The following is a 17,238-nucleotide window of genomic DNA, read 5'->3' as shown; positions in this document are numbered from 1 at the left end:
CTGAACAGAGCAGGGCTCAAACCCTAGAAATTTTTGTTCACAATTCCAAGTGTTTCAGCCAGTATTGTACGTGAAAGCTCCCTCTCTCAAGCATGGCACTACAGTGTTTTCTCTGGTTATGGTGAAATTCCTTCTGCCCCCTTTCCCGTGCACTTCTCAGTATTTGCCATTTTCCTTTTTGCTCAGAGATTCACCACTCAATTACTGTATTCTCTGCATTTGGCATCAGTGTCAACAAAAAACACTTGAAACTTCACAGTTCAGTTTCTACTCTAAAAATTTCCTGGGGCCCTTATTTTAGGTTCCCTTCATTTCATGTTCCTGATTCTATAAAAAGTCTTGGGTCACTTTTGTGTATACACGACCACAAGGCAAGAACCGGTAGCCAGAGCCCAAGTCACAGGCCAAGACCTTATAATGTTAGGGAAGGTACGAAGGTGCTGTACAAAGAGATTCCTCCTAATTCTAAAGAGTGCATGGGAAACTTACACAAAGACTGCAGGAAATCTAACAATGCCAACAGAACATTACAGGCTTCTGAAAAGGATTTACAAATTAAGTGGTTTTATTCTAAGTTCGGCCAAAAGATGTCAAGGGATAACAATCAAATGAAATCGTGAGAGGCTATAAAGAACTACTTACTTCCACCACTGCAATGATCACTGAACAAGTTCAGACTGCCTGAAGCAGCTATAGCAGATACTAGGTCATGTGCCAGGGCTGTGCCATGCGAGCATCCCCCACCGTAACCACAAAAGATGAAGAGATTGACAATTGTAACTGATCTGCCAAGGGACAATATGATAAAAACGTACATAAACTTGTCATAGTCCTACTTTTGCATCAGTAATTAATAAAAAAGCATTCTGTTCTGGACCAGTTTCCCTAGCACTGAACCCAGGCTCACACCCATGTTCCCAAATCTAAATGCAAAAATATAAAGCACCTGAAGCTCTGGTGAAATTTATGTTTACAATGCTGACCAACACTTCCTTTCTCTGATAAGATTTTATTAGCTACACTACCTATGCATTCTTTCACACAATTTTTAATTCCACTATTTTAGCTCATTACCTACATTCCTTGTTCAATATTTTCAGCTCTTTTAAAATCAGCTCTTTGAAGTACTTTGTTTCTCTGGAGCTGATTCCTCAATCCTTGTTTCCCAGCTCAGGTCTTGGGGCATGTACTGAACAAAGAGCAAAATATAGGCCAAATAGCTTCAAAGGGATGTCTTGCTCCCCTAGTATAATACAAACTCCTTTGCATTTAGTCCTTCATGTGAACCATCATCTGAAGAGTTTAAATAGCTTCCATCAGTATATATACTATACATTGTATGCTATTAAAATACAAAATACTTCTAGTTTTATGGATGTCATAAACACATCATGTTACCACTTTAAAGGACATCCAGACTGAATACTGGTCTTTTCTGCCTAGGCCATTTTATTGCAGTAAGATTCCTGAGAAGTACAGCCTGGGAAGGCTGTTACAAACTACAGGATCTTCACACAGGAATGTGAACATGTGTAACTACTCCTCTACTCCAGAAAAACAATTTCTTCACCTGTCACGGTTTTGCCAACCAACACTCCTCTGCCCGCGCTCCACAGGAACCTTAGTGAAAGAAAATGGTAGTTACAATGCTTTAAATCAATGTGTCTAAGAGTGGAGGCTGTCACTCCCTCAGCACTTTCCTAAAAAGATCACTGACTACAGACACTCATACACATTTCCCCTCCTAATAGCATCACCTCAGTTACTTCAGAGCAGGACACTGGAACCTGTGTGTAATTACTGGCAGCCAAAATTTCTTCTGGTGTAGAAACTGTGTAGAACTCAAAGTGTTAAAACAATCTGCAATGCACTCCAAGCCCTTCTTTGCCTAAATTATGCTGAGCTAACCATACAAGTAGAAAATAAAAGGTTGCCAAAGACAACTGGTAGCCTAGTCTCAGAATCTAATCACAGACTACGCTGCCTTTCTGCAACAAACAGCCATAAAGTAATTTCCCATAAAAGTATACGCTGCTCTGCCCAGCTTCCTGAATCTGTCTCCTCTAACAGTCTTATGCAGCAGTTCCCATTGAAATTACTGGGATGCTGAGCTCATCAACTCAAAAACAATGCTTTGTGAAACACTACTTAATAAACAAAATTTAAAGGGGGTTTATACAAGATACCTAAAGTGCACCGCATGGAGAGAACTGGTAAAAATACCAACTATGGAAAGGATAAGCAACCATCAGTAAAATTTTATTTCCTCTAGACCCACAGCAGCTCCTACATGATATTCAGACAAAAATACTATTTTTCCTGTTAACCAAGTTTACAATGTTCTAGAGCTTATTCTATCACTTTGAGACTGGCTGTTACTGAGATTACAGCAACTGAACAATATGCCATGTGCACACGCATACTCTCCCACGTACTCTATGTTACCGCATTGGGCAGACTCCACGTCTGACTTACTCCCCGTGCCACACAAGCGCACGGAGAGCCCTCAGCCCAGGTGAGATGGCAGCCCGCCGGTGGGTTTTGCCTGCTCTGGACTCCTCACTTACAGAAAACCAGAAATCTTGTCATACAGCACGACTGCAACACCGGACAGCATCATCAGCAACCAACAGGCTGCACGCCCCCCTCTGCTTCAAGCTTTTTGTGGTAACCAGACCTGACATCATCTTTAACGTCTCCTCAACCCCCGCCGCCCTGAAACCCTCCTGAAGGAGGTCCTCTCACCCTCCTTTCTGCCTACAGTCCCACCGCTCGGCCCCACCAGGAGAAAGCCCTGTGCCACGCGTGGTGAGGAGCCAGGCCGCCCGCCACCCGGAAAGCCGGGGTGACGCCACCCTCCCCGGCCCGGCAGACATCGCCCCCTCGGCGGGCCGCCTCCTCACGGCGGGGCGGGGCGGGGGGAAAGCGGCGCCCTCACGCCGGGGGAGCGGGGCGGGCAGGCGGCACCTCAGCTCGCGCGCACCGCCCCTCAGAGAAGGCGCGAAGCCAGCGGGGGCGCGGGAAGACGGCGGCCACCGCTCGACGTCACGTGACGTCACGGTCGAGACGCGCAGGGTGCGGCGCGGCTCCCACGGCGCAGTGCCGAGCGCGGCCGCTCGCTCCCGCCCCGCCCCGCCCTGCAGCCCGCGCGCCCGCAGGGGGAAAGGCCGCATCGGCTCCTCAACACCTCCCCTCCCCGCCCCGCCCCATGGCACGCGGCGGGCGCTCCTTCACGTGACCGGGAGCGAGCAGCGCGATTGGGCGGCGGCGTCGCTGGGGGCCGGAAGCGCGGCTGTAGGAGAGGGCGTTGGCTGCGGCGCCGGGCCTCGGGATGCTCGCCCTCTTCTCCAGGGCGCTCTCCTACTTCTGGAGACGGGCAGGCGACGAGGAAGGAGCAGATGAGCGATGGGCGGCCTCGGGTAGGAGTTCCTGGGCCCGTTCTGGGTTTGCAGGGCCTGTGTGCAGCTTCAGAGCCGTGAGGGCGTTGGTGGTCCCATCCCCCGCATGAGTGGGGCTGAGTGAAGACCTGTTTCCTTGGGAAAGGAAATCAGGAAAAGCAGACAGCTTTTTGACTACAGAGCATGTGGGAGTGTTCCTAGCAGTACTTTTTTTCTGTGTTGACCCTTGACCAAGTAGATGAGGGGGAGGCTGTGGATGTTGTCTACCTGGCCTTTAGTAAGGCCGGTCACAAGTGGTGTTCCCCGGGGCTCAGTACTGGGGCCAGTCCTGTTTAGAATCTCTGTCAATGATCTGGACAACAGAATCGAGTGCACCCTCAGTAAGTTTGCAGATGACACCAAGTTGGGTGGAAGTGTCAATCTGCTGGAGGTTAGGAAGGCCCCGCAGAGGGACCTGGACAGGCTGGATCGTTGGGCCAGGGCCAACTGTATGAAATTCAACAAGGCTCGGTGCTGGGTCCTGCACTTGGGTCACAACAACCCCAGGCAATGCTACAGGCTTGGGGAGGAGTGGCTGGAGAGCTGGCCGGTGGAAAAGGTCCTGGGGGCGTTGGTTGACAGCCGCCTGAACATGAGCCAGCAATGTGCTCAGGTGACCAAGAGGGCCAATGGCATCCTGGCTTGTATCAGGAATAGTGTGGCCAGCAGGACCAGGGAGGTGATAGTGCCCCTGTACTTGGCACTGGTGAGGCCGCACCTCGAGTACTGGGTTCAGTTTTGGGCCCCTCACTACAAGAAGGACATCGAGGTGCTGGAGCATGTCCAGAGAAGGGCAACGAAGCTGGTGAAGGGTCTAGAGCACAAGTCTTATGAGGAGCAGCTGAGGGAGCTGGGGTTGTTTAGTCTGGAGAAGAGGAGGCTGAGGGGAGACCTTCTTGCTCTCTACAACTACCTGAAAGGAGGCTGTAGTGAGGTGGGGGTCGGTCTCTTCTCCCTAGTGACAAGCAATAGGACGAGAGGAAACGGCCTCAAGTTGTGCCAGGGGAGGTTTGTATTGGATATTAGGAAAAACTTCTTCACTGAAAGAGTAGTAAAGCATTGGAACAGGCTGCCCAGGGAAGTGGTTGAGTCTCCATCCCTGGAGGTATTTAAAAGACATGTAGATGTGGCACTTAGGGACGTGGTTTAGTGGGCCATGGCAGTGTTGGATTTGTGGTTGGACTAGATGATCTTAAAGGTCTTTTCCAACATAAATGATTCTATGATTCTATGGTTATATATACAAATTGGGGGACAAGAGGCTGGAGAGCAGCCCTGTGGAAAGAGATCTGGGCGTCTGGGTTGATGGCAAGTTGAATATGAGTCAACAGTGTGCCCTGGCAGCAAAAAAGGCCAACAGTGTCCTGGGGTGCATCAAGCACAGCATCGCTAGCCGGTTGAGGGAGGTGATTGTCCCACTCTGCACCGCTCTGGGGCAGCCCCACCTCGAGGACTGTGTGCAGCTTTGGGCACCTCAATATAAGAAGGACATCAAACTACTAGAGTGTGTCCAGAGGAGGGGGACCAAGGTGATGAAAGGCCTTGAGGGCAAGACTTAGGAGGAGTGGCCGAGGTCACTTGGCTTGTTCACCTTGGAGAAGTGAAGGCTGAGGGGTGACCTCGTGGCAGTCTAGGACTTCCTCAAGGGGGGCAGCGGAGGGAAAGGTGCTGATCTCCTCTCTCTGGTGACCAGCAATAGGACATGAGGAAATGGAATGAAGCTGCGTCTGGGGGAGTTCAGATTGGACATTAGGAAAAGGTTCTTCACTGAGAGGGTGGTCAGTCACTGGAACAGGCTCCCCAGGGAAGTGGTCACAGCACCAAGCCTGTCAGAGTTCAAGGAGCGTCTGGATGATGCTCTTAGTCATATGGTTTAGTTTTAGGTAGTCCTGCGAGGAGCAGGGAGTTGGACTTGATGATCCTTATGGGTCCCTTCCAACTCAAGATACTCTTAAGATTTTTTTTCATACAGCTTAAATAATGTTGTTTCTACAATGTAGCTTGTATTTAACTAGCTTTCTTAATTGATTGAAACCATAACTTGCCATAAGACTTAAAGACTTAAATGTGAAACTGATTAGTTGGTAACTGTTGGTATTTTTATTTGAACAAGAGAATGACTTTTTGATAGAAGGCAGAGCACTTTTAGTAGCATTCATTACTTGTTGCATAGTTCTGTAAACAAGTGATTTATTTTTATGTCGACACTTTTCATCTGGATGCAGGTGATAAAGAATTAAAAACTGTACAAGGAGTAGTGACGAGATTTTGCCATGATTATGGGATGATAGATGACATGATTATCTTCACAAAGGATGCTGTTACAAAAAATACGCTGCTGACTGTTGGACAGGAAGTTACCGCCACTGTTGAAGAGGATAAAACATCGGGTGGCTTGAAGGCCATCAGGGTAAGAGGTGAAGATAAATAGTAGTCTCACTTTTGCAGTAAATCCCTCGAGAATTTCTTTTGAAGTTACGGTAGTTTTAGCCTCCTGAATTCTACAAAATAGGAGAAGTTGCCAGCCTTTCATCTAGTGGGGATAACTTATTTTGGTTTTTGTTATTGTTTTATTCCATCTCCTTTAAAATGTTCCTTTAATACTGATTCTCTGAATATAGGCCTAAATGTAGTGAATATGAAACTATTGTTTGAGATAATTGCATCAGAATTTGTTTAATCATACCTAGTTCAAATCTCTGTGTGTTAACTTTTTTGAGCTTCAAAGTCGATTTCATGTTATTATTATATGAACGGATGAGAAAATAAAAATAGGGGCTGCAAGTTTGCTCTTTTTGCACAGGAGTGAATAAGAAAATAAATTTCAAAACTTCGTGTTGTAAAAAAGTCAGCAAGTTAATGTCATGGAGAGTTATAAAAATGGAGATTTCAGTACCTTTCTTGCTTAACACTTTATTTGTAAACCTACTTCAAGCTTGATTATACATTGTCACAACTTTAAACTACTGTGTTTTTTTAATCGTATAGGCTCAACTCTGAGGTGCCTGTGATAATCTAGCTGAGAAGCTGAGTCAAGTGGCCATTCTCCATTTAGATATTATGTAAATATGACTGGTCCTTCAAAGACTGGCAGCAGTGCAGAAGCAGTTGATAACTGGGTGGTACAGAACCCATCTTCTTGGCTTGTATCTGCTTGGTTTAGCTGTATTATACTTTAAATATGGCACTAGACTAGCATACTTCATCTAATAAACTCACCCTGACCAAAAGTCTGAGCCAAAGCTTAAGCTGCTTGTACAGAGCAAATCACAATGTAACTAGTTTAAAAGTTAACTTGAGTTTTCTAGTAAATGAATGTTTTATAATTAAGCATCTTATCAGCTCATGCCATCTATAAAGAATATAATCAGCAAACATAGTGGCTTCAGGGATCATGTTTCAGATACTAGGAAGGTAATGACTAGCCAAAGTATTCTCATGTATCTAATAATCTTAGTAAAGTTCTGATATGCAGGTTTAATCAGAGTGTAAGTTACCAGATTGAAGAATTTGTCATTACTATGTTAAATTAGCAAATGATACATAAGTTGGGGAAAGGAGGTCAAAATCCTGCATTGATTAGCATACAGTGTTCCTGATTCCTCATGCCTTGCTTTTATGCACCATCCTGATTTTGGTACTTCAGAGACATTTTGGTCAGTTGCCAGCAGTGTCCAGACATAACCAGCTGCCATATGGAAGTGAGTTTGTACTATTTTGACACATTCAGTAATTCTGCTGGTACCAAGTGGCATATATTAGAGTGAATTACTGTTGATAACTGGAAGTACTAGTATCTCTGTGGTGATGTATTGTACACTTTTCAGAGTTAGTCTGTTGACCAATCCTGAAATTGTTCATACTAATGGTAAGTAGAGACATACCTTTAATAATACTTTCATCTATTGCCATGGGATTACTCCGTATTGATATTTCTCTTCTGTTAGACATGGCTCTTCTCTTGATGATAAACTTGAGCAGTTGAAGCTCCACTGGATTTTTCTGGGCACTTTTCTGGAAAAGAGCTTCGTGGCTTTTAAGTAAGGCCCTGAATATCAGCGGAGGCATTGACATGTCTATGCAAAGCAAGATTGTATGGTGTGTACTTTCTTCCTTGCTCCCTATCCCCCTCAAAATTTGAGTATTTGACCCTTCTGTTTTAATTTTCCAGGTGTCCGAAGGTCAGGCTAACTCAATAAACTACTGAACACTTGGAAATCCAGGGGGTCATGTACATATGCAGAGGCCTCTACAATGTATCTGTGGTATGCAGGACATGTAACTGCTGGAGTGTCACTGCCTGTTGATGGTGATGATACTTAGGTTTTGAAGAGCTGCACTTAAGGCCGGTAGAGTCTCTGTAAAGAATGACCAGATACCATCATAGGCTGCTTTGTGAGTGACCACACCAGCAGTTTAGTACAATATGGTTCCATTCACTGTAACGGTCTTCCTTTGGGTACGACTGCGTGGATGAAGGAGAAGTGAAGGTTTGTCTTTGCCATGGGAAAGAGTTGCCTCCTGTAAAACACATGTTAGTACAGCTGTTAGTCTAGAAAGTTACTTTGGTTTATTATATTTCTCACCTTTTTTGCCTTGAATTTAAAAATCTGTCTAGGATTCAAAGCTCTAACTTCATCAGCCACTATAGCTGTTAATCTTAGAGAAAGATCTTTATCTAATTAACCTATAAATAGGAAACCAATTCAAAGGTGCTGGATGCGTGCTGAAAGCCTTTTTTGTGATCATTATTCATCAATAATAAATATGCTTTTCATCTGAACATGGTAATAGTCCATGAGATGTATGCCAGGCTAATGGGGAAGACAAGTTTTCTGGCTCAAATAATGAATTGCACATGATAAACTCCTCTCTGGAGGCTGGACTTAAGCTTAAAATAAATGGAGACCTCTGAGAATTTTTTTTCCTCTAATGGTTGAATTGGCGGTAACTGTACTGTGTCTGATAAAATTAAGTTGACTAGAAATGTGACTTCTCAAATAGGAGTAGACAAAAAATAAAAATACTAGAGGCCTAACTTGATTTGTGTTTTACTCTGTAATGTTTTGGGGGTTTTGATGCGTGTTTATATATTCGTGAAATCTGTAGACTGTTGAGGAAATGCAGTAGAGTTACTTGTACAGACTTTTGTCAAGGTCTGTCGCTTGTTTGGTAATAGCTAATGATCTCATGAAAACTGTTTCTGAGATGTTGGCAGTTAATAATCAACTGTTTGTTTTTGTTTGTTTGTTTGTTTTTTAATCTGGGTTTGTTAGGCATTTGGTTTTTAATACTTTATTTCAGGAAGATTTAAAATGCTGCATGCTTCCATTTTTCTCTGTTCTGTCCTTCCTTTAACTCAAAATAGCAACAAGAACAATTCCTGAAGGCTAAAGTAAATAAGATGTTTCATTTTAAAGATTAAAACTACATAAGAGAGCACCACTAAGCTGTAAAATGAACTCCAGTTACATACAAAATTTTGAGGGGAGTTTTTCCTAGCAAATCAATTTAATTTTGAAACCAATGCAGTTTCATTGATTAAATAAAACTGAAGAAAGAATATTAGTGGGGAGAGGGTTTTATTGTAATATCTAAAATGAAACATAGAAGGAAAGTGAAAGAAGTCTTGTTTCTAAAATATTACCCACTCTAGTCCTGTTAAAAACTTAGCATCTTGTAAGATAACCTTATGTCTCTCTTTTTTTTTTTTTTCTTTTTTTTTTTTTTTTTTTAAGTGGAATGACTTTCTTACATGAACACTAAATATGGTAAGTCCAGCAAGCAATTTCAGTGCTGGTTGGTAAAATACTACTCTCGGACACAGTCAAAAAATAAATTAGTTTAAATCTTCTTTCTCCTTCCTTTTTTCCTTCTGACTGACAGCTTTGACAATACTGTTGAAATATTGTCATCACTCCACAATACATGAACCTGGTAACTGAGAAACTATGTAAAGATCTCCAAAACAACTAGGATATTTTAGTAGTTGTGGGATGTTTTGCTGTATGTGCTAGATAATGGCCTTTTCAAAAGTACTAGGGATAAACACAGTGATTTATCTTGTTCCTGTTTATGAGGAGCCATAAGTCCTGCAGGCATCTCAGAAGATCTCTTCTGGCAATGTAGTTTTTGATTGGGTAAGTAGCTTAAAGCCAAGCTTATGCCTAAAGCTGACTGGACTCTATAGAATAAAGTCAAAGTCCAAGGGCAGTCTTGATTCAATAAGCAAGGAGACAAAGCTCATTTCTTCAAAGTATGCGGTAATCTGTGAGCTCTTGCAAATAAAAAGGAAAATGGTATAACTGCTCTTTCCAAAGATGTGAGAAGGGGAAAAAAAGCATCAAAGTTACTGTTGAGCAAGAATAACTGACTGTAATGGGCTTTCTGCATAAGGAGTCCAGGGTTCCCACTTTTGGTCCCAATATTTCATCTGTGTTACTGATGTAAAATATCTAATTTCAGAAGAACAGCACTAGTTTCCCTTCTCCAAAGGGTCTGTTCGAAGTACTTGGATAAAAAAACTGAACTCATTCTATACTATGTGATAAGTCTTGAAGTAGTTTCCACGTAGTGGCACAATCTTGAGATGCCCTGAGAGTTTGCTCAGAACAGCCAACAGCATTTCAATCATAGTCTTTTCTTTGGGGCAGAGGGAAGGAAGTAAGTCTGTTTTCCATCTGTGCATGAATGCTGGTCTGTAAGAGAAAGATGACACTGTATAGTCTTTTGTCAGTGTATTGCTTTTTTCACATTAAGAAAATACTTTTTTATTCAGAGTTTCTAATCTTCATGTAGAAGTGAAAACACTACAGCTAACTCTTTTTTTTTTTTTTTCTGTCTAGTTGTGGTTTTTTAGTTACTCCCTTATCTGTGTTACTCTAGTTTTCCACTCAGTTTCTTTATTCTGGTTGTGAATTTGTAAACACTTGGCTTTCTGAAATAAGCTGTTAATTTAATGATCTGACTTGTATGCTTACACTACAGTTCATGGAAGAAGTTGTCCATTGGCATTTTATTTATTGTATTTGTTTAATCATTACAGAGATACCTTGCATACTTCATGCTTTCCTATGTCCTTATCCTCATAAGCCTCACAAAAGAAGAACTTGAGATCTTTTTTTCTCCTGCTTTATTGCACAGTGTAGTTTCTTTACGTACTATCTGGATTCAGCAGTTCTTGCTTGACAGTAATAAGTGCTTCTGTCCAGTGGCATTGGCATTGTTACTGGTCCCGACAGTCTTTGTAGAGAGCAAGGAAGCTCTGAAGAACAAGTGTTTGAACTGCGGAGTGGAGACTCCTGAACCCAGGGTGGTGGTGGCCCTTTGGGAGCAAGGAAGAGAACCTGCAGTTCTAGGAATTCTAATAATTAAGAGCAGAGATGATATATCCTCGCCCCAACATAGCTGGGGGGAAAAGCATGGTTTGTATACATCAATGGTTTGTAGCTTGTGTTCTGCCAAGGGCTGTTTAAGTAAGTAAACTTACATTTGAGGTGGTGATATGGAGAGTCTGTAAGAAGCAGCTCTTTAGGTGTTTTTTTTAATTCAAATTATTAAAGAATGACAGAGGGGCAGTCTGAAATACGTATAGTGTTTATAAATAGCATCCTGAAAACTTTTTTTTTTTCTTTCTGAAATAGTGATGTTCTGGTTCCACTTGTGTACAATCAGTTTGCTGGGCAGGGGGTCCTCTCATCAATATGAAGAAAAGTCTTAAGTAGACCTAGAGCAAGGGAAGCATGAGAAAGAATTGACAAATCAACGTGTAATTATAATCATTGTCAGTGTTGCAGCATACAGCAGACTTCTTAAAAGAGAAGTTACTTACTGTTTACTACTCATGTGTTTGTGTACAAAAATAAACAGCTACAGTGAGTATAGAATTGTCTAATAAGGAGCTTGACTTCCATAAGTTGAAATTCTGGTATTTATTGTAGGAATATATGTTTAACATAGAATTCTGAGTATCAGCTGTTTGAATGTTGGGGTTTTTTTGTATTAATAGGTAGACGCTGTCCAGAATACATGGGGAGACTCCAGTCCTACTTGTGATGCTTCTGAACTAAATATGAAAATATTAATTGGCAATATTACCTCTGTCTCTAAGGATGGTGGCTATATTAATCAGAACACTTTTTTTGCAATGGAAGATGTCTGTGAAGGTGTGTAGGGGCTTTCTTGTTTGCTCTTCCCTAATTTTTTTATATGTACAATAGAAATATCTTCTGATAAACTTGCAGTGCACATCACAAATAAGTTCTAATAGAGTGTATGTAGTGAAACAAACATAGGGATTTGGATGAATAAAGCTACCTACTGAGCATGACTTGCATGCAGTCGTGTAAGCATAGGTTACATGTAAGCAAGCATATTTTTCCACTAGCATCTCTTACTTAGTTTTTCATAACCTACTGGGGGAAGAACTGTGAAGAGAAGTTTGAACTTGGTGGATCTGAATAATGCATTGTTCTGGCTGGTCATTTTATTTAACTTAAACTAGTTCTGTATGGGAGTAATGCAAATATCATTAGTAGCAATTAAACTTGAGAAATGTTCTGGTTTACATAGGTTTCAAACCTTGTGAAGGTGACTGGGTGGAAGCAAAATATTTTATTAACCCGTCAACATGGAACAGTGAAGCAGTTGCTGTAAAGCCTTTGAGATATAAGCGAGTAGACAAGGTAAATGTTCTGCACATTGTTTTTGGCAAGAGGAATCTTGTGTGAAGTGGGGTTTTGAAGGTGGTTTTAAGTTGCTAATATTTGTAGATCTAGAATATATCTTTAAAAGATAAAACATATCATCTCATCTATTTATAGGATTTTCTAAAGTAACAAAGCTTTTTGAAAAAGCGTGCACATTTTGGTTAAAACAGGAAGAGTAACTTATTTACTGGTTATCAATTGTTGATTTGGATGCTTACTGTTGCTTTAGTTACATTGGTTATAATGAGGATGTGTGGATTTTCAAGTAATGACTGTGGAATTTATTATGTTTAATTTATCCAAGTGTTTTGGCTTAAAAACAACCATTCTCCCTTTTTTTTTTATTTTAATGAAAATATTTGTTCCCTATAGGAATACATATGTTAGGTTTATGGTTTATTGTATTTGCCTTAACTGTATATATTGAATAATATTTGCATGTCAACCATAGGGAAAAAAATTATTCTTCTGTGACTGCTTGTATTGAAGTATAAATTAGATAAGTTGGTAAGTCAAAGACAGGTATGATGATTAAGTCAAATGTACGTGTTGTAGTATTCCCTTAAGTGGAACCTAATGCTTATCCGAAGTACTTGTGTTTGTTTACACTTCTAAATCTAGAGAGAGGCACAGTGATTTTAAGTTAGAGCCGTATGTTTACCTCCCATGAATAACTGAAACTTCAGAACACAGCTCTGTTACACATTCTAGACGTACTCCGTTAGCACAATGCTAACACACTGTTAGCACGGTTCTCTACACACGCTCTGTTAGCACAATGCTAGAATGACTGTTGCAGGAAAAAAACATATGCAATGGTAATATGCCTCTTAGCTTAAGCAGATAATATCAAGTAACGCTGAATAACAAACTGTTACAGGTTCGCATTTCCAGCATCTGTGGAAGAAGTGGTACACTAGATGAGAGTATATTTTTCACTTTGGATTCATTGAGACTTCCTGATGGCTATTCACCTTGTAGACATGATCTAGTGAACACGATTGTGGTGGAGAGCAATCAGTCGTGTTATATTTGGAGAGCTCTCTGCTTGGTGCCAGTCAGCCAGGATGGGTAATATTCTTTCATTCTCTTGCCACTTAATAACAACTAGAGATGAATTGTAATTATGCAGCTTAAATTTTGTTGCATCTATTAAGTGATAAATACTGTGAATTCTTCACTGGTTGACTAGAAGGCATGGTAGATCATTGGGAAGATCAGAGTGTGATAGGATTTGGCCCTTGGTTTTTCTTCTTTTCCGGAAGGTGGGGACATCTGTGCTTACTAGAGAAGCAAAACTAGTAGAAGCTGAGCTCAGGGATATTGCTAGGCAAGGAAGGAATTTTGCATAATTTTGTTAGAAAAATGCCAAGCTCATGCTCTTACCTTGTGTTTCCTCTAAACAGTGTTCTTCTAGTGAGGACTTTACTGTTTGAAAATAATTTTTAGCGAGACTGATGTAAAATGGATGTTTCTTTAATCCGTTTTGCTTAAGTTGTAGTGATTCTTCAGACATCTGTCGTAAACAGAATAGTTTAATGGTCTGAATAATAGAGGTTCGTTGGGCTTGCAAATATCAAACTGAGAGGGTCTGCTGGCACTTTAGATGGCATGTGTGATGTGTGAAGGATCTGGACAGATTGCAGAAAAGGTTGGAAAAAAGTAGATGATGTTCAGTATGGATAAGAAGCAAAACCTTGTGAAATAATCAACTACACAAATGTAGAATGGGCAACAACTAGTCAGTAGCAGTTCTGCAGCAAAGATCCGGAGTTTGACTTGTGAGTTTAAGTGTCTATTCTGTGAAAAACACAAATACTGCCCAAATGTTTATAATTAGGACTATTACCTGTAAAATCTGTCACTCTCAATGCTAACAAGGCCTTTGTAGGATTACCGAGTCTGATTCTGCAGGCCAAAAATAAGCTGTGAACCAATCGGAAAGTCCAAGGAAGAGCAAAAAGGACATTCTGGTACCTCTCAAACATAGTCTTTGGGAGAACTTGCCTTGTTCTATCTCTAGGAAATATAGCTAAGGGCAGTGCATATGTCTTCAAAGGAACTATGAAGAATAGAATAAGCTGTTTTCACTGCAAATAATAGATGTAATAGACTTAAATTGTACCTAGACGAAGCTTGAAGTGTTTACATCACTTTGCACAACAGTACAATTTGTTCACTTATTTTTTTTCAGTTGGACCTATTTTTAATGATGGATTTTATAGAGAATTATTACTAAAGCCAAGGTACAAAAGTAGACCTTAGGGTTGATTTCTCAGTTTTAGTGTATTTCCTACCATATCAAAAAATTGAGGCAGCTTAAGCTGCAATGGGAGACATCTAGTGGGCTTTGCTAGTAAATTGATGTAGCTAATAAGGAACAGCTGCAGTCATTTTCTACTTTATTATATTAGACAACTAATAGGGTAGTATAAATATTGGTGATGTTATTAAAACATTTCCAAGTTATTTTCATGCCACTTTATCTAACTGAATAGTTTCTTAATTGTAGAATAGAAATTTTTTAAATGGTTTCTACAGGTAGCTGACACTGAGAGGTTAGAGCTCTGGTCACTGTCTCAGACAGGGAAGAGCATGGGACTTCGGTATCATAGGTATTTTTCACCAGTAGTATGTGTGATTGATAGTTTTTAAGGGTGCTTTTTGTTTTTCAGCTTTTTTCAATTTCTTCTTCAGTTTGCTGCTTGCAGGTTGTAGCAGTAAGCAGAAGCCATAAGTGCTTGGGGTACATCTTGAAACACTCCCAGTCCCGTCATTTTATCTCTTAAGCTCCAGTGCTAATCACAACTCTTGCTAAGGAGTTGCTCTTTGTTGTGTCTTGGTTCAGCTCCCAAAGAGATCCAGAATAGCTTCAGTCACCATTTGATTCAGCTCTTCAGCAAAGATTAGCTAGCTTCTTAATCATTTTAGTCTTGTATCCAAAGTTTTATGCTGGTTTATTGTGCTGCTGACAAAAGGCTTGTTGTTTTTAATTTGCTGCTTAAATTAGTAAAGGTAGTCTAATTGTCTTTGGAAGTATAAGTAGCTGAGAAAAAGTGAACCCTCTAAGCTGCTTCCTAAATACTGTGACTATGCTTTGATACAGTGATTCTTAAACTTGTGCTGAATCAAAGATATTTGCTGAGTCTATTTGTGTTTCAAAATTGCTAACTAAATTTATTATTACAGACAGTCTCACTCTAATGGAGTCAATCTGGATGAGCCTTCTGAAAACTTAATGAGAGACAAAGGAGGGTTGGAAGTATCAAGAATGACTAATTTTGGAACTCTGAAGCAGGGGGAATCTAAAAGAATGATCATTTGGATAGAGTAAGCCTTTCTGATTGTTCCAAGCTTGCTTTCTTTCCATCACTCCATAGTCTGTAAACCTGTCTTTCATATAGAAGCTTCTCGTAGTTGAACCTTGTGGTTCATGGTCTTCAAGTAACCCCGAAATACTACGGAATTAAAGAGAATTTTGTATTGAATTTAATGTTTTTAGGGTGGTCTTTTTATTGAGCATCTATGTTGCCAATAGTGCTTTGAGACTCCCCAGTCTTATGTCTCTTTTCAATCCTAATAAAATCCTTTCTGGAATGAGGATTAAAGGAAATGCTTTTAGTTGTAAGTGTGCTTAATTTAAACTGCAGATATGCTGTCATCTTCAAAATCTTAGGACTGTTGCATACTCATGTATTAAAAGCAGCCCCAATTTTTTTTTTTTTAACTTGGGTGCTGGAGAACTTTGGTGTATCCTTAAGGGCTTTTTGTTTTGGTGGTTTTCTTTCGTTTTTGTTTTTGCATCTGGGCATAGAGGCCCAAATGAAGTCACACCTGAATACCCTCTGTTGCTATGTGCTCTTTCCTAAGAGTTAGTTACCAGATGATAAATTTTAAGTTACCATAGCTTTTTTTATACACAGTATTTCTGTATGCTTCGTATGGTAGTTGATGTGACTTAGAAATATTAACATTTAGCAGAGGTTCTAGTCCTCATGAGTTACAAGCAGCAGTGCAATTTCCTTCAGATAGCAGTTGTGAAATAATGGTGAACTAACCTGCCATAGACAGTTGTATTTGACTTCAGGTAGAATTAAGCTTCCCAAGAACATAAACTGTGCATTTAATTCATTAATTACATAACTACTTCTAGGAATAAAGGGAGTGTACCACAGTCCTTAATCAGCTGCAGATTAGCTGGATGGGTGAAAGACAAGCAATTCAGTTTTCAGATTCCTCAGAAATGTGAGAACAGTCCAGAAGCGTATCTGTCATCTTTTCCATTAAATCAAGAAAACCTCTCAAAAGCTGCAATTAATTCATATAATGACAGTGGAGGAACAACATACGAGTCATTGAATAATACATCCATTATGAAGAATGGAGTCATTCCAGGTACAGTGAAATGGTAACATTTGAATGCTGAGTGTTAACTCCTCAGAAGACCTGTAGGTTTATTTGAGAAGACTTGCCTATACTAGCAATAGCAATTGTGGTAACAGAATTTTATTATAACCTGTTTACTGCAGAAGGAATTAATTCTCAGGATACAAATTTATCAAGGACAGAAGAAAACTTTTTCTTGGGGAAAGATGAAAATCTACATAATGGAGAAAATGAGGGAAGAGAAGATGTGGAACAAACAATAAAGCATGTCAATATTACTGGAGAAATTGTCATACCACCAGGTGGAAAAACATTCGTAGTGATCATATGCACATCTGTGTAAGTATTTCTTTCCATTGGTTCTGACCAATACCATGGAAAGAAGTCATAAAAATTGACTTAATAGTTCCCTTATTCCGTGCACAGTTCTTGTTGGTGTAGGATAAAGTAAGCCAGTACATATTAGCAAATTATGTGGAAACCTATATTAAACCTTGAACATAGTTAGCATTTTAATGCTTGATTCTGGTTTTTGTTGAAAGAAAATGGTAGTAGTAAATGAAGAAATATAGTGGGAGTAGATAACTTCTCTAAAAAAAAAAAAACAGAGTAAAGTGAAGATAAGGCCTACAGCTGGTTATATTCTTTTTGGGAAACCCATTGCTCCATGAGCACTAGAGCTAATGTGGCTTTCCTGGGAATTTTTT

General features: G+C 40.4%; 1 protein-coding gene across 1 annotated transcript in view; it reads left to right on the top strand.

Moving 5' to 3' along the window:
* Positions 1 to 3,331: 3,331 nt before the first annotated feature.
* Positions 3,332 to 17,238, top strand: part of MOV10L1 (Mov10 like RNA helicase 1) — a gene marked incomplete at both ends in the record, with an annotated part of 48,636 nt that continues 34,729 nt past the window's right edge. The window contains 6 exons of the mRNA XM_082310219.1: positions 3,332 to 3,419; positions 5,663 to 5,847; positions 11,446 to 11,602; positions 12,009 to 12,121; positions 13,026 to 13,216; positions 15,335 to 15,475. Of these exons, the coding sequence (XP_082166345.1) occupies positions 3,332 to 3,419; positions 5,663 to 5,847; positions 11,446 to 11,602; positions 12,009 to 12,121; positions 13,026 to 13,216; positions 15,335 to 15,475 (875 nt within the window). The remainder of the gene's footprint in view (positions 3,420 to 5,662; positions 5,848 to 11,445; positions 11,603 to 12,008; positions 12,122 to 13,025; positions 13,217 to 15,334; positions 15,476 to 17,238) is intronic.

The sequence above is a fragment of the Platalea leucorodia genome (assembly GCF_965183815.1).
Source record: "Platalea leucorodia genome assembly, chromosome: 4".
NCBI classification, from domain to species: domain Eukaryota; kingdom Metazoa; phylum Chordata; class Aves; order Pelecaniformes; family Threskiornithidae; genus Platalea; species Platalea leucorodia.
This window is presented reverse-complemented; position numbering and strand designations above follow the sequence as displayed.